Source organism: Panthera tigris, chromosome F3 (assembly GCF_018350195.1).
Source record: "Panthera tigris isolate Pti1 chromosome F3, P.tigris_Pti1_mat1.1, whole genome shotgun sequence".
Classification (NCBI taxonomy): Eukaryota; Metazoa; Chordata; class Mammalia; order Carnivora; family Felidae; genus Panthera; species Panthera tigris.
The window spans coordinates 40,057,708-40,073,979 of record NC_056678.1 but is presented as its reverse complement, the minus strand read 5'-3'; the positions used below and the strand labels follow the sequence as shown (position 1 = coordinate 40,073,979).

Genomic DNA, 16,272 nt, shown 5'->3' with positions numbered 1-16,272 from the left:
GTCACGGCACCACCTTCGGCCCCTTGGGAGGGGACACGTGTGGATCTGGGAGTGGTCTCCGTGCCCACCCACCATCACTACAGCATCAACCGAGGACAACCCTTGGTTGTCTGGCCCTGCTGCCCGCCTGGGGCGGTGTCGCTTGGGCAGAGGGCAGCTTTAAAGCACAAAACCACCGTAGGGAAGACTGTTGCTGGGACTTTCTCACGCCACCCAGTGTGGTGGAGACGCAGGCAGGCCGCTGCTGTGAAGTCAGAAACGCCCTGCTCTCTTCCATCACGCGGACAATGCCGACTCTTGGGGGCATCCTCGGACGCAGCCTGGGCTGGGTGCAGGCACGGCCCCTGGCCTCTTCAGCGCCTGCCTGTGCCCGGTGTGTCCACTGTCGTGTTTGTCTGGACAGGGCCTGCCCTGCAAGAGCGGTGAGTCTCTTCCCGCCAAGTGGCCCAAATCTGTGGCATCTGTCCGCTTGCCATCCCAAACAGGAAACTGCTTACTGCTCTCTTAGCTTAGCACAGCCTCCTGGCCCAGCCTCAGGAGCCAGGGCTTGGCCACTGGCCCCACAGGCCTCCCTGGGCCTGGCCTTCCTCTCCTGGCTCCCAGATCCCTCACTGCCCTCTTATGTGCGAGGACAGAGTCTACAAGGAAAGTTCTGTTTTCTGTGGCATCTTTGTTCTATCCCCCACCCCCTACCCATCCCCGGCACTCAGATGAGCTCCCAACCCTTACCGTACCCCAGTCCAATTTTTTGAACCCTTGTCCCGAGAGCTTTGCAGGGAAGTGGGAACTACTCCAAGAAGAGCCAAGGGTCAGAGAAGACCCCTGAAGTGAATCAGGGCCCTGCCCTGCCCACCAGCTCTTTTCTAGTGATCACCCCCTGCCCAGGCTGCAGGGTTTCATTTGGCTCCGGCCCTCCTCGCTATGTGGCTAGCACAAGATGTATATATGTTTTGTACCTCTGCCGACGACTGTACATAGTGTATGAAAGTTATTTAAGCCTCATGCTGTACATTTCTGTTCCCAGACTGGATGTGTGTGTTCAAAGAAGTTGTCCTCAATAAAACCCGAATGACCATCATCTGTCGTGATGTGGCCCCCGAGAACTGCCCGCTTTTAGCTGGCGGCCCTTCTCTGGGGTGGGAGGTTGGTGCTAGGCAGGTGGGGCAGGCCTCTGGGTGAGAATTCCTGGGCTGTGAATGTGGGGCTTAATTAAAAAACGGTGTTGAGGGTGTTGCATTGCCTGCAGACTCCGTATGTTGTCTCCTGGGATGGGTACATTAGCTGCAAAGGGGGCACCAGCATTTAATGAGCACCCGCTGTACTCCAGGCACTATTTCGGGCATTTTTCCTTAGATCTTCGCTCCCCTGGGTGACAGGTAGTGTTCTCATTTTCTGAAATGGGAAAGTCTCCGAGAGGAAGTGACTTGTCCAGGATCTGAGCTAGGAAAGACAGCGCCAGGATTGGAACCCAGACCTTCCCGACCACAGCACCCGTTTTCCTTTCACGCACGCATCGAGTGCCTTTCCTAGAGCCTGGAGGCCGCCGTGCGTGACACATACAAGACATCTTTCCTTCCCTTGCCACTTACGAAGGGAAGACAAATATTCAAAGCTCGTATAAGAAAACAGCTCCACAGTGGTCTTGATTTTTGTTTCTAGATCAGTGCTCTTCAATTTTTAAAAACTAATGTTTCCTTTTTTTCCTAAGGTCCTAAAATCCTGCCTCTGCCTATTAGCCTCATTATTTTCAACATAAAAAGGAGTGTGAGAAGATGCCAAGCAAACCTGTGATGGGCTCTTCCCCCCGGGAGATGCAGGGTCGCTGCTGTGCACCCGAGATACTCGTGTGCTTATAACTCCATGCATTCGCCCGTTACCACTGATTTTCAGGAGCCCAGGGCCCCCATATAATTTTAGATTGCGCTTCACTCACTAAAATTATATGGCACCGGTGGCCCTATGTTCGCTCTGTGTGCAATTATCCAGTTTGCCAGGCTCAGTTCTCAAGAAAATATTTTTAATACAAGTTTTATTGAGATATAATTCCCACACCATAAAACTCACCCTCTTTTCTGTTTGAGGCTAATGATTTTATTCCGGTTACTTCCATATTCCCTGTCAGTGCCTCGCGGCGACAGATGCCAAACAGGCCTTGGACGAGTGGGTGAGCCAGTGAACGAAGGAAGGGCAGAAGTGGCATATTTGGGAGCGCTGAGTTATGGAGTGTCATGAAATACCTTCCCCGAAGTTTTCCTTTGCTTAACGGTCACCTTCCCTTTCGATAACCACAGATCATGCCACCAACTCCTGGAGATTCTGGCCCATCCCCTGGGCATGGTGGCCCCTGGGGGACGATCTGCATCTTCGTCACCAGCCAAGACTATTCTGAAAGCTTTACTTTCTGATTCTTGCATTGTGAAGACAATAGGGTCTCTCTCTGCTGTGTTTTCCGAATGTAAAACCAAGTTTGTCCTGTCAACCTACACAGTCCGTGCTGCTTATCTAGACCTATGGCTGTTGACAGGTGATCCAGCTGGTGAGTTCTGTGGGTCCGTGGGAGGCAGAAGTTATCGTGGGTTGGAGGTGGGAGGCTCCCTGAGGGGGGACGGGGGGTGGGGGAGAGATCCACCCAAGAGGCTCCTGGTCCTCAGAAGGGTCTTGGCAAGCAAAAGGGGACCCCGAACCACAGAGGGGGACCCAGGTGAGCAGAGTTGCCCTGATTTCCCAAGGCCGTCCAGCAGGCACAGGAGCCTGGCCACCCTGGGAAGCAAGGGTAGCTTCTAAGGATGATTGTTTTTGGCCGGCTGACCAAGCTTTCCCCATGCCACCCGCCCTGCCCCACCCTCCCACCTGGTCTTGTCCCACCCTTGCTCCCCACAGGCCCTTCTTTTACAGAAGATCCCACCCTATGGGACAGAGCCCACTGTTGACTGTGGGAGGTGACGATTGGGTGTGGCCAGCTGCAAGCCTGGGGGGTGTGGGTGAAACCAGAAAATGGAGGCCCAGGAGCTGCTGAACTTGTCAGGAGCAGGGCCCTGGAACGGACTCCAACCAACTGGTTCTACCTTGTGACTGTGCCGCTCCCCTCACCCTGCAGAGGCTTTGCCTCCGAAGGTGGTTTTTTTCAAACTCAGGTCAGCCTGTGTCTTGAAGATGCCAAAGCACTTAGGGGTAGGGAGGCAGGAACACCAGGTGAAGGGACATTGTTCTTTTATTCTTTTAATGTGGGATTTGCTTCCCTCCCCCGCCAAACTGTAACAGTAATATCTGCTTATTATAGAAAATTTGGAAAGGAGAGTGTGAAGCAGAGAAATACTATTTAGGATGTAATAGCACTTCTCAGAATTTGATAGGAGCCATTCATTGTCAGGCCTGGTGGCATCATCAAAAGAGGGTTTTTTCCAACGCTCTCGATTTACAGATGAGAGGGATTGAGGCCCAGAGAAGCCAACAGAGTTGGCCCCAATCCTACCAGGACAGAGATGGCCTGATGGACTTCCATTACTTCCCCCATGTGGTCTCTTCCCGTCGTGCCTGTTAACTTGGCTTGACCAACGTGAGGGGGTGACTTGGGGAGGGGGGGCGTCAGAACAGTCTCTGAAGTGGGTCCCGTACAGACACACTTGACCTGATTGTGCTTCGGAGGTCAGGGAAGGGAACGTGAGTGTACCACTGTCTTGTGCTATTCTCTGCTCACCTCCGTCTATAAAAGGTGCAGCTGATAAGGCCCCCAGCATCAGCCGGCGGCTGCTGATGTGAGAACCAGAGACCAGGCCAAGGGTAGTACGTGAGAAGAGCCCTCCGGCCAACGCAGACCTTTGTGTGGGCTTTAATGCTGCCTCCCTCTGAGGTTTGTTTGCCAGCAGACCCAAGCGACTCCAGTGGCTGCACCGGGGCTGAGAGAATGCTATGAGGCGCATGGCCACCACCCAGAAGGAGGCCCGTCGGGGTGGAGAGGGTGAACGAGGGCAGAATGCCACATGTTCCTGGGGGCTTGGATGCAGGTGACAGTAGCTGAGCACTGCAGGACGAGAGCCTAGGAATCTGCTTCACTGTGGCCCGAGCTCCTTTCGAGTCAGAGCAGGTATGGCCAAGGGGGAGCCCACATTTTAGGACACTGGGTTACTGTCCTTGTGCCCAGAGCTTTGGGACCCGGCTGACTGAAGGTCAGGCACAACAGGTGACGCCTGGCTCAGAGGTGGGAGTGGGCAATGGGGGGTTGGAGGTGGCAGGGGAGCATCCAATGACCCTGTGTAAACCTAAAGATAAACTCCAGGGACCGTGAGACGGCGCTGGGTTAAGACGGATTCTAACAGGAGCCCCGGGAGATCGCGCTCACCCAGTTCAGCCCTGGGAGCGGGAGGAGGAAACATCCGGCTCTTTGCACAAATGGTGGCGGAGCTTCTGAGAGCCGGTCCTGAGTGTTGTCACCTGGGCTGTGGTTTGGGCTGCGCAAGGGGGCAGCCCCACTGGTGTTTTTATAGAGCCGCCCTGTTCCTGATGGGTAGTCTCCAAACTCTCTGATCTCCGGGGATATTTTATGAGCTGACTAATGCCCTTTAATAAATCACTGCCCTGCTTAAACCTGCCAGAGTGGACCCTGTGGCCTGCCGCCGGGAACCCTGCCCGGTGCAACCAGAGCCTAGAATACCTCACGTGTCCCAGTATCACTTTCCTCCCACTTTGTAGTTCAGGCTGATGTTACAGGAACGTCCCATGCTCCGGCCTCCGATCGCCGGGCTACGTGGGAGAGGGGCAGGAGGGGCGGGGCTGGGAGAGGCCAGCCTGCACCAGGTGTTCAGGCAGAGGAGACAGCTCACAATGAAGGGCTCTGCCCCCAGAGAACCAACTGGAAAGGCCAGGAAACACTCCACAGAAATTCATGTGTCTTCCTTTTATTACAGAGGTCCTGCAGGGACACATACCCACTTCTAGGACAGGGCTCAGGAGCCTGGCCCCACTGTCACCGTTGTCACAGTCTCGATCGCCCTGGCCAGGACCCAAGGACGCAGGCTCAGGAGTAGGTCTTTCGTGGCCTCCTGCTGCAGAAGCAAGAGGTAGGGGGGTTGACCAGCAGCTTCTCCTTGGCTTCCAGGATGTAGAGGGTCTGAGCGGCGAGGCAGCTGACCATGGAGTCGGGGTCTTCCCGCAAGTACTTTAGGGCTGTAACACGGAGACCGCTAAGGTGCTTGGAAAAAGTAATGCCGTGGGGCTGGACACAAGGTCTGGGCCCGGCCGGTGGGCTCACCAGGACGGCTGTGCAGAGAGGGGCAGCACAGGGGGGTGGGAACTGGCAGGTTTTAAAATCCGAGAAGAATTCCCGCTGGGAGGGAGTCCACACTGCTCAGTCACAAGCAGGATGCCATGCCCGCCCCGGGCTCAGGGAGCCGACCACTGCTTGTCCTGCATCCACAACCGACCTATTTGGCCCCCTCCGCCACCCCCTCCTGCCCAGCTGTGCTGTCCTCTTTTCCAGAGAGTACCTCCGAGTGAAGTCCTCTGACTTCAAAGGACTTCGGGCAGTACCAGGGAACCCAGCGGTGGATGAGATATGGGACTTGAGAGAAACAAGGCAGAGGAAAAGAGAAGAGCATGGGGTGGGGTGGGGGGGAGGGGTCGTGTCTCAGAGGCATGGGTGGAGAATACGTGGACCATAACTGGAGCAGTCCTGGGGGCTCCACAAGGGAGGGGCTGGAAACCCCTACATCCCTAAGTGAGAAAATCATCATCATCCAATGATGGCCCTTTTTATCAAGAGTTGAAGGAACTGGGGCGCCTGGGTGGCTCAGTCGGTCAAGCGTCCAGCTCTTGATTTCAGTTCAGGTCATGATTGGGCCCCGAGTTAGGTTCTGCACTGACAGCATGGAGCCTGCTTGGGATTCTCTCTCTCCCCCTCTCTCTGCCCTTCCCCCCTGCTTGCCTGTCTCTCTCTCTCAAAATAAACATGAAGAAGAAGAAGAAGAAGAAGAAGAAGAAGAAATGAAAGAGTTCAAGGAACTGTCCTGGCTGATGAATGGCCTGGAGTTCAATGCAGGTGCGGGTCAGTGAGTGGACATGAAAAGGAGGACGACTCTGGCCAATGCCCCAAAGCTAAACGCCTTTAAGATGAACCTACCTCGGGGGCGCCTGGGTGGTTTCAGTTGGTTAAGCGTCTGGCTTCAGCTCAGGTCATGATCTCATGGTTTGTGGGTTCGTGAGTTCGAGCCCCACATCGGGCTCTGTGCTGACAGCTCAGAGCCTGGAGCCTGCTTTGGATTCTGTGTCTCCCTCTCTCTCTGCCCCTCCCCCTCTCAGGCTCTGTCTCTTTCTCTCTCTCAAAAATGAATAAGCATCTAAAAAAATTTTTTTAAAGATGAGCCTACCTCTTCATTCTTCCCAGTGATACTTTTCATGAACTATCTGCCCATTCTCCCTCATTTCTGAGACTTCCCCACCAACACCACTACCCTTAAAAGATTCAAGAAATAGCAAGCGGATTGCTACTCACCTGTATATACTTCCGCAATTTCATTGGCCTCTTCCGCATCCAGGGTTTGGATGATCTGGCCTACAGGGGCACACACAGCACCTCAGGGGCCCCACAAAGACCCACAGGACCCTGGCTGCACCTGCTCTTTTGTCCCTTCCCAAAACACACACTTCCTTTGGTCTATATTTCCCTCCCCCTAACTGGCCTTGCCTGGACTTTTTCCGCAAGTAGAAATTACTTCCCCTTCTTCTGTCATCAGCGAATGGAGCTGGGGCAGGGGGAGGGTATCCCTCTGCACTAAAGACGCCTTCCCTTGGGGTGACATGAAGCAGTCCTCACCAGTCTCTGAGTTTTGTAACAGAGCAGCACCCACACCCTGACGTCCCGCCCCTTGGGAGCTTTGCTGGTCTGGCCTGGCCTGCCAGGACCTGGCCTGTTCCACTGGGAAAGGTCCTCAGGCTGTTTGAAGGAACTAGGACACACGGAAAGTGGTACCTGCAAATCGTACAGCTGTCTGGCGAATGGGGGCCTGCGGGCTCTTGAAGAGAGCCAAGCACTGCTTCAGAAACCAGAGGGCTCTGTTTCCCTCCTGCTTCAGCTGTAAGAACAGGAACTGCGTTTAAGTAAAGAACTCATGGCCAGGTCTTCTGCCTGCCCCTCCCCCGCCCCGACAATCTGGAGACATCTTCTCAGTGCCAAAGCCCATCACAGCATTCTAGGGGTGCCTGGATGGTTCAGAGCGTGCAACTCTTGATCTTGGGGTCATGAGTTTGAGCCTCCCGTTGGGTATAGAGATTACTTTCAAAACATAAATAAATTATATTTTAAAAAATTCTACATCTCCGTCTCCTCCCACCCCAGCTCCTGAAGTCTTGTTTCCTCTATGAAGCCTTCCTGGATTGATATGGGGATCGCTTTCCCTGTGGGAGGCGTGAAACCTGAATAGATTTACCCCAGTCTTTTGCTCCCGCATTTTTTTTTTTTCTCCTACTCCCAACCATAGAGGATTGAACTCAGTTGTTGCAATATTGTTTATTTACGGCTTGGCTTAAAATCTGCAATCTCACCGTCATCCACGTTAAGCTGCAACAGAAACAATCATGTAACAGAAACCTTTCTGTTTAAACACAGCCTAGCAGGGCCACATATAATTAAGTGTTTTAAGACCTTCCCCTGCCTAGGCATGCACCTACTTCTGCGTGCATCCAGACTCTCTCCCTTGAAGGTTCTGGGGGATGGACGTGTCCTGTCTTTTGCAAAGACCACGAACGGTAACCCCATCCCCTGTGTGTCCTTCCTAGCGACTCTTCTCCTCCCCCTTTGCACTGGAGCCCCAGTTCTTAAATGGGAGGCTCTATCCATGGTGTGTCGGACTTTTTTGGTAAAAAAACAAAAACAAAAACAAAAAAAACTTTTCTTCAAATAAAAATCCTAACTGGAAACGTAATATTCCAACCCAGCAGAAGAGGGCCTGTTCTGGTCCAAGGTGGTGTGGGCGGAGCCCCACCCACTTCTCATCTTCCCCAGGTTCGAAGTTACCCTGAGAAACCCTTGGGTTCTTTGTGTGCTGGTCTCCATCTACCCTCCCACTGATCCAGGTCTGGCTTCCATGGTCCCAATCCAACAGGCACATCCAGTCTTTATCTCCCTGGACGTGTGCTATTGTCACTGCACTGTTAACCACTCACTGCTTCCTGAAACTATCTCCTTCCTAAGTGACCGCCACCCTCCTCTCCTAGCCTGGTTTCCTTTCCTAGTCTCCTGCATGGGATCCTTGGAATTGATGCTTCCTGGGATCCCAATATTGAACCATATGCATCTCCCTCTATGCCATTTCCCTAGATGGGTGCAGCCAGGCTCGTGGTTGCAGCCCCCATCTACAATTCAGCCGTGTGCTCAGTGTCCACAAATCTGTATCTTTAGCACAGCTCTGTTCTCCAAGCCTCCGTGGTTCAGTGAGCGCATCTACTTCCAGGGGGATAGATCTCACAAGCTCTGTAAACTCAACCCGTGCCAAATCAAGCCACTCTCATCTTCGCCTCCACACCTGCTCTTCCCTCTGTATTCCTGACCTCAGTCCATGACACCAGCATCTGCTCGAGTCAGAAACCCAAGAGGTGACCTTTACCTTCACACACTCCACATCAGATAGCTCTCCAGCACCGGCCACTCACTCCATGTCTTTGTCTTCATGACCTCATCTTCTCTCCCTGGACCCTCTCAACTACAGACCCCAATCCTGTCCCTTGTGAACTTATCCTCCAATCTGCAACCAGGTGGTCTGTCTAAAACACGCAGCTATCTAACCATGTTATCCCCTTGCTTAGAGCAGTTCGGTGGCTCCCCATTGCCTACAGCATCAAATCCTGTTCCTTATTGTGCCCAAACCCCCACTACACGGTACAGCCCCGACGCCTGCTTCCTGCTTCCCATACCAAGCCCGCACACTGCCAGTTCATGAGCTAAATCCAGCTTGCAGATTTTTTCTGTCTCTTGCTCCACACAATGTTTTAAACATCGTAAATTATTTGCCAATAAAATGTAGTAAATATCACCTAAAGTCAGGATTTCCTGCTTGTCTTAAGAAAGTGGAAAATCTAGCAACACTAAACTCACTCTATGTCATAGAATCAATTAGTTGGTTCTCAACCCTCTCAAATGGGGACTGTACTGTCCCCAGGGGAATTCAGGACTTGGGGGGGGGCATGTTTTTGGTTGTCAAAATGATGAAAGGGGGTACACTGATTTCCAATTCCCCACTGCATATTTGTCTCAAAGATCTGTTTCTAATTATCTGTGCCTAAAACCCAACCCTGTCTTTTATATAAACGCAATATTTTTTCACAGTTCAGATACACACTGGATTTCCTAGGGATGCACCTACAATATGAAGCAAAGAAAGACTATACTTCATTGCATGTAGATCTTCACCAAACATTGTCCCTCTCTTTGAAAGTCATGTCACCAGCGACAGCACTTCTTACGGCATTTGAGTCCCCAGCACAACAGTCCGGTACCATTCTGCATTTGTAATAGGTCAAGTCACAGAGGTTCCACACAGAGGGACAAGGAGCCAACTCTTCATCGTGTCTTCCGGGGGAGCATATACTATTTATGTTCCATTCCATTGCTCGACCTTATGTTATGTTATATCCTATCATGTCATGTAGTTGCATCATTTATGTTACATTGTGTTACATACGTACACATTATTTCATTTAAAATTACTTTCTCCATTGGAGTTAGGGCATTATATCGATTTTGGAAATCCATATAGGTAGACGGTATCACCTATGAACTTCGTTTTAGGATAGCAAGGGAGGCGTTACTGAGGACGTACTAGAACAAGGTTGTGCGGTGTCTGACCATTCTACAAGGCACTGCCTTTGCTGGACCCCAGGACCTTCGATTCTCCTCCAGGCCCACCCAGTTGGCTTCCCTCATTAGTGTTCCCTGCACAGCCTTGTAGGCCTTTGAGTTTTCTGCCCCTGCTCTCATTATTCCAAGTCCCTGATAGCCGCCCCGCAGACCAGGCTCCTCTACCCTTATTTCCCAGGATCAAATTATATAAGGTGACATATGCAAACTCCCCGGAACAGAGTGAGTGCTTTGCTCCACATCCCTGTGTATGGCAGCACTTTGGCCTGCACGACTGATTGCTTCTCTTTGCCTAAGTGAGATCCTGCTTTCCATTTCCCCCTCTTCCCAGATGACACCTCCTCCAGGAAGCCTTCAACTCCCAGACTGGGCTGGGCACCCCTCCTTTGTACTATGAAGTACCTTCCTCTCTTTTAGTCCTCACCACTGAAATCGTCCAGTGGTGTGCCTCGCTCCCCAACTTCGATAAGGAGCAACGGGAGGGCGGGAACCAGGTTTAGGTGCTGGGATCAACTAGATGCTCCGTGGCCATCTCGTTATTGAACTACAGCTGCTGCAAATCCCAGACGCCTCAGGGAACAGCGCAGACTTGCTGACCACCCCGCAGCCGCAGAACGGTGAGTAAGCTGCCGCCTTACCAGGGCTCTGAGGATAGTCCACACGTCTTTCTCGGCAAATATCGCTTTGAGTCTCGACCAGCCCAGTATCGTGGCCGTGTGGCAGAGGGCAGGCCGGCAGAGCTGGAGGGACAGGAAGGCGCCGCGTGAGGAGTTACGGGGGTGGGGCTGGGAGGGGACACGGAGGGACACAAAGAGGGGAGACAAACAAGCAGTGAGCCCAGCCCTGGAGGGATGGAAGTCTCCAGTGAACCCAGAGGGACCCAGGGGTGAGGAGGAAGGCTGGGTCTTCTAGAAAGTTTGGCTTTGCTTACACCTGTTTCCCACTAACGAGCAGGTCAAAACATGTGGTTGCAATGATTCTCCCAGTTGCTATGGTGCTGCCCCGAGAGCCGGCACAATGAACCTGTCCACCTCCTAGCCTCATGCACCCACCACACGGCTTCCCACCCCCCCCAAAATAGTCTCTCTGAAACAGATCTCCCCAAGTGTTGATCCCTCCACTGGCGTGGTCGCTCCTCTGAATCAGGGTGGGTGCTGTCAGAACTGGGTTCCCTGGGAGGGGCTCCACCCCACAAAGGTAACATCCCAACGTCATCGCTGGTTCCAGCAGCTTCGTCACATGTGCCCATCAGGGGCCTCGCCCTGGCAAAGTAGCCCCATCTGGAAACTCAGCGTCCTGTTACCAACCGCATCGGCCACTTTGCAGCTTTCCCCAGCGGCAGCCCACAGCCCTGGCCCCCCAGAACACGGGCCAGTTCCGGGCTCGCTCTGTCCCGCCCACCATGCTACCTCACGGGAGCCTCTCTGCTCAGGGAGGCCCCTCTCAGTTCAGCGCGAAGGAGGGTGCGGGGAACAGCGTGGAGGGAAGGCCGCTGACGCCAAGGGCAGAGAACCAGGGGGAGGCCCTGTGCCTGACGGTAGGATTTTCCTCCCTGGAGTCTTTACACACACTTCACATCCCACTGTGTGCTGCGGGCCAGCTGGAGAGAGCCAGGAGCTGGAGAAAACCCCGGCGCAAGCATCTGGTCACATCGGGCCTCTCACTGCAACTCTCCAAGGTCAGAGACAAAGCAACTCCTTCAGCAGCACCTTCCAATCTTGCTACAGCCCCTTCCTTAGCATCTAACACCGGTTAGCATTTACCTCCTGCGACAACGGGGGATGGAAGACCAGGCTCCGTGGCCTGGCCCTCTCACCTGAGCCACGTTGACATTCGCATCCTCCAGGTGGAGCACAAGGAGGACTATCAAGTTGAGGACCTGGTGCTTCAAGGGGAAGACAAGCACTGTCCTCTTGACCTTAGCCAAGAGAGCCCCGTAGATCTCAAAGGCCATCAAGCGCAGATGCTCTGACTCCTGGGTGAGAAGACACACACGTTCACCCACCTCTGTTCACCCACCACCTCTGTTCACCCAGGAGGGACAGGTGGCCCCCGAGCTCGCCCCTCCCACCACATGCCCCTATGCACCCTCCTGTCTCCCCAGGGGTCTGCTTTGACTGTGCAGCATCCCGATCTTCCCCTGTCACTGCCGTCTGCTCTCGCTGCCGTTCACCCCTTTTACAGCCATTACCCAAGAGGACGTACACAATCAGACCATTGCAGAATGGCCTCGCAGAAAGGCCAGAAGGGCCTTTCAAGATAATTCTGCCCAACTCCCTTGGATGCCCAGAGACGGGAAATGGCCCCCCAAAGGGCTTCACCTCCTCAAAGACGGGCCCCAGCATGAAGGTGAGCTGAGTAAGGAATGAGGAGGAATGCTTCCAGGTGAGGTGCTCGACGAGACACTTGAGCACCGTGAAAGTCTCCATCACAATGTCATCGTCCAGCGAGTAGCAGCAGCCCAGCACGTAGGGCTCCAGGATGCGGAACTGTTGCACCTGCCGAGGGAGAGCTGCTCAGGAAACGAGGAGTCAGAACAATTCCTGCTACATCAAGGGACTTGCATTTCCACTCAGGCTGACCCACAAGAGCCAGTGCTGACGCGCTCTGGGACTGGGACCGGGCCGGTAAAGGGGCGGCAGTCCTTTGTCCTCATGGAAAAAGGGGAGAAGGCAGAGGAGACCCTTCTTCCCACTAGGCCCATAAGCACCCATCTCCATGGCCTTTATCATCCCTGGTGATGACATCTCCAGGACACCAGGATGGTCTGGGATCTTGGAATTGGCTTGGTCTCTACCCAGAAATGACCCATGGAAAACCCTTCTCTTTCCTTTCCTGGGAGAGAGAAAGCACGAATGGCTCAGGTCCTTGACCCCTGTATTCAGTGGCCTGGCTTCACGAAGGTTCTCTCTGTCTGATCCTGAGAGTTTGGTCCACCCTCTATGTAATGACACACCGGACCTCTGGACCTCTCTATTGCTTCCCTGGGTGCCATCTCTTGAGAGCATGCCCTTGGCCTCTGCCTCATCTCACCATGTTCCCGTGCTTTGCGAAGGTCTCCACCACCCGCAGCAATAGCTTTACTATGGCCGGCTCCTCACACTGGAACCAGTTTGCCAGGATGTGCACAGTGACTTCATCCACGGTGGCTACCACATCTGGGCACCGAAGCAGCTGCAAAAGGAGACCAAGAAAGACTGGAATGGTGGGCAAGGAGAACAAAACTCTCCAGTGATTTTTCTGAATCTGGGTTCCTATTATTCATAAAGAAATGTTCTTAAGGATTTGGAAAGACAGGTAAAGAAGCCAAAGCTTAGTTGAAAGGTAACGTCGCACTCCATGTGAGAAGGCATTCACCCATTCTGCAGGTTTTCCCTTAGGCATCTTTGATGAGGGGAGCTGTTGGGGATAAAGTAAGAAGTGTACCCGTGTGTGAGTGTGTGTGTGTGTGTGTGCACGCATGCATGTGTGTGTAATTATTTGAGCACGGAGAAAAATATGGAAGGATACATATTTGGTTGCTTGCATATGAAATACTCAGGAAACGAAGAGGCGGCATGTGAAACTGATATAGCAGAAGGGAGGAGGCAAGATGGGAAAGAACAGGGGCACCTCGGTGGCTCAGTCGGTTAAGCATCCGCCCTTGGCTCAGATCATGATCTCGTGGTTTGTGAGTTCAAGCCCTGCGTCAGGCTCTGTGCTGAGAGCTTAGAACCTGGAGCCTGCTTCGGATTCTGTGTATCTCTCTCTCTGCCCCTGCCCTGCTCATGCTCTGTGTCCCTCTGTCTCTCAATAATGAATAAAGATTTAAAAATTGGGAAAGAACAAAAAGGCTACAATAAAAAAATAGCATGCATGACTTCCTTTGTATATTTATGTAAAATTATATGGGTCTATACGTTATTTGAAATAGAATTTTAAAAGACAAAAGCTAATCAGATACATTTAAACGAGGGGAACTTGTTTTGTGTGTATGCACACATGCACAAATGTATGTGTATCTATCTATGTTCACAGTGTGATCCTACTGGCAAAAAAAGTTGTCATGGACAGCGCAGTCTTTGGCCGGCTGCCAGGCAGACCCACTAATTTACCTACTACCTGAGCAAGTTTCTTAAATTCTCTGAGTTTCAGTTTCATCCTCTACAAAATAGAGATAATAACACCTTTTTCACAGACTTACAATGAAATCAAAATAACTGAGGTCTCCCCTGTTCCCTAAGTACCCTGAAGACAAGTACACAGCCCTGTCTGTTTTCGATGTTTCTACTTAACGATCCTCCCAGGGAAATGGCCGAGGGTAACAAAACAAACAAGGGCGTTGCAAAAGGCTGTGAAATATTAGAAAGCTTTCACAGCTGTGGTCTCTTGTTTATAGAGTTTGATCAGCTTTTTTAGCTGGTACATCAAATCCTGTTGGCTCTCCACCTTTTTTTTTTTTTTTTTTAGTTTATTTATTTATTTTGAGAGAGGCACAGCGGGAGTGGGGGAGGGGCAGAGATCCAGGGAGACAGAATCCCAAGCAGGCTCCCTGCTGTCAGCATAGAGCCTGATGCAGGGCTCGAACTCACGAAACCGTGAGATCATGACCTGAGCCAAAACCAAGAGTCGGATTCTTAACCGACTGAGAGCCACCAAGTGCCCCGGGTCCCCACTTTAAAACTGGGTCTCTGTTTAAATGTCCAAGAGTGAGTTTCACCTAGCTCCTTACTCAGGGGCAGTTGGGAGCCTTCTCCCCAGCCTACTGACGCCTCCCTCCCCTCTTCTCAGCCCGAAATTCCAGTAAGGGTGGCAGGTGAATAACTGCCATTCACGTGTCCGCTTGTTTAGTTGGGTGTTATATATTTGGGGGAACTTCTAGAGTGGTTCTCAATACTGTATTTCTAGAATAGAGCTTTAAATTCGGGAACTTCTAAAATAAACCAATGCCTGGACTTCATCCCAGAGAAATTCAAACAGAATATCAAGGCAGGGAGTAAGACGAGGGAGTGGAGTTGTGGTTTGGCATTAGCCTTTTTAAAGCTCTCCAGAGGATTCTAACATGCAGCCGGAGGTCAGAACGACTGCTCTGCAGAGAGTGCCGTCCACCTTCCGGTGTCCCACCCAGGCTTGCACCTCGTACTGTTCCTCAAAGCTGGGGCCAAGGACCACCTGTACTGCATCAACCCCGGGAGTGTTTACAGAAAACTAAGACTTCCAGGCCTTACTCCAGAGCCACTGAACCCAGGTCTCTGGGGATGCGGCTCAGGAATCTGCATTTAAACAGCTTCCCTAGTGACATGAGGTCCACTAATGTTGGACACCCACTGAGCTAAGTCACTCTCTTCCGTGCAGAGTTCTGCACCTTGCATGCACATTCCCACATCCCCACATCCCTAGCAAGAGTTCTGCCAACATGACATACATCCTTGAATGCATATATCAGCACTCCTGCCACTGTGCACATATCAGCTCATGGCAGTGGGCACCTTCCAGCAGGACAATGTCCCCCAACCTAAGTAAGGACACATTATGACACACTAGGAGAACATCTGCTTATATTCCAGTATTAGCACTGTAGTATCTTCAGTTATGTTGAAATGTAATCCTGCTCCTGTAAAAAAAAAAAAAGTCAGGTGGCTTGAATTTTAAAAGGAGCCTATTTAAAAATATTGTGAGCCAGAAATCCCAAAACCTTCCCCAAACACTGCTGGTGGAAGTGTGATTTGGCCCAACTTTACTGGAAAGTAATTTGGCACTCATGCCAAAATCATAGAAGACATTCGTATTTTCTGAGCCAACACTTGTACTTACATTCAATATTTAAAGAAATAATCTAGAGTATGGGCAGAGTCTTTTGCACAGAGATGTCCATTACAGTGATACTTATAATAGTATAAAATTAGAAACAAAATGTCCAATAAATTATAGAACAGCTTTGTGATGAAATATTACATCACCATTAAATTCTGGTTTGAGGCATGCCTGGGTGGCTCAGTCGGTTAAGTGTCCGGGTCTTGATCTTGGCTCAGGTCATGACCTTGGGGTCGGTGAGATGGAGCCCTGAGTCAGGATTCTCTCTCTCCCTCTCTCTCTGCCCCTCCCCTGCTCACATGCATGCACATTCTCTCTCTCTCAAAAATAAAATAAAATTTGTCTGAAGATGCTTGAAGAGAGCAGGATACAGAATATTAATAGGAAATGATGTCAACCCTGATAAAGAAACACACACATGGGAACACACACACATGCCCCCCTCCATTCAGGCCAAAACCTGAAAGTGCTTTCCCCTGGGTATTGTGATTAGTAAGGGCTTTATAATTTTTTGACTTAGTTTTCATATTTTCTAAATTTTCTACACCTTTTTTCTGTCAAATGGCTGGAACATACTGACTCAATCAGCGGTGCTTAGCAAAAATTAGGCTTTTTTCTTAATGTTTATGTAT

General features: G+C 51.6%; 1 protein-coding gene across 3 annotated transcripts in view; it reads right to left on the bottom strand.

The window, feature by feature from the left end:
* Positions 1 to 4,960: 4,960 nt before the first annotated feature.
* LOC122236030 (maestro heat-like repeat-containing protein family member 7) overlaps positions 4,961 to 16,272 on the bottom strand; it is a 31,283-nt gene continuing 19,971 nt past the window's right edge. For all 3 annotated transcript variants that reach the window (XM_042977040.1, XM_042977042.1, XM_042977041.1), the window contains exons 17-23: positions 12,881 to 13,021; positions 12,169 to 12,345; positions 11,664 to 11,822; positions 10,486 to 10,587; positions 6,965 to 7,067; positions 6,488 to 6,547; positions 4,961 to 5,163 (exon numbers count right to left, since the gene is read on the bottom strand). In XM_042977040.1, coding sequence (XP_042832974.1) covers positions 5,015 to 5,163; positions 6,488 to 6,547; positions 6,965 to 7,067; positions 10,486 to 10,587; positions 11,664 to 11,822; positions 12,169 to 12,345; positions 12,881 to 13,021 — 891 coding nt within the window. In that variant the 3' untranslated portion in view covers positions 4,961 to 5,014. The remainder of the gene's footprint in view (positions 5,164 to 6,487; positions 6,548 to 6,964; positions 7,068 to 10,485; positions 10,588 to 11,663; positions 11,823 to 12,168; positions 12,346 to 12,880; positions 13,022 to 16,272) is intronic.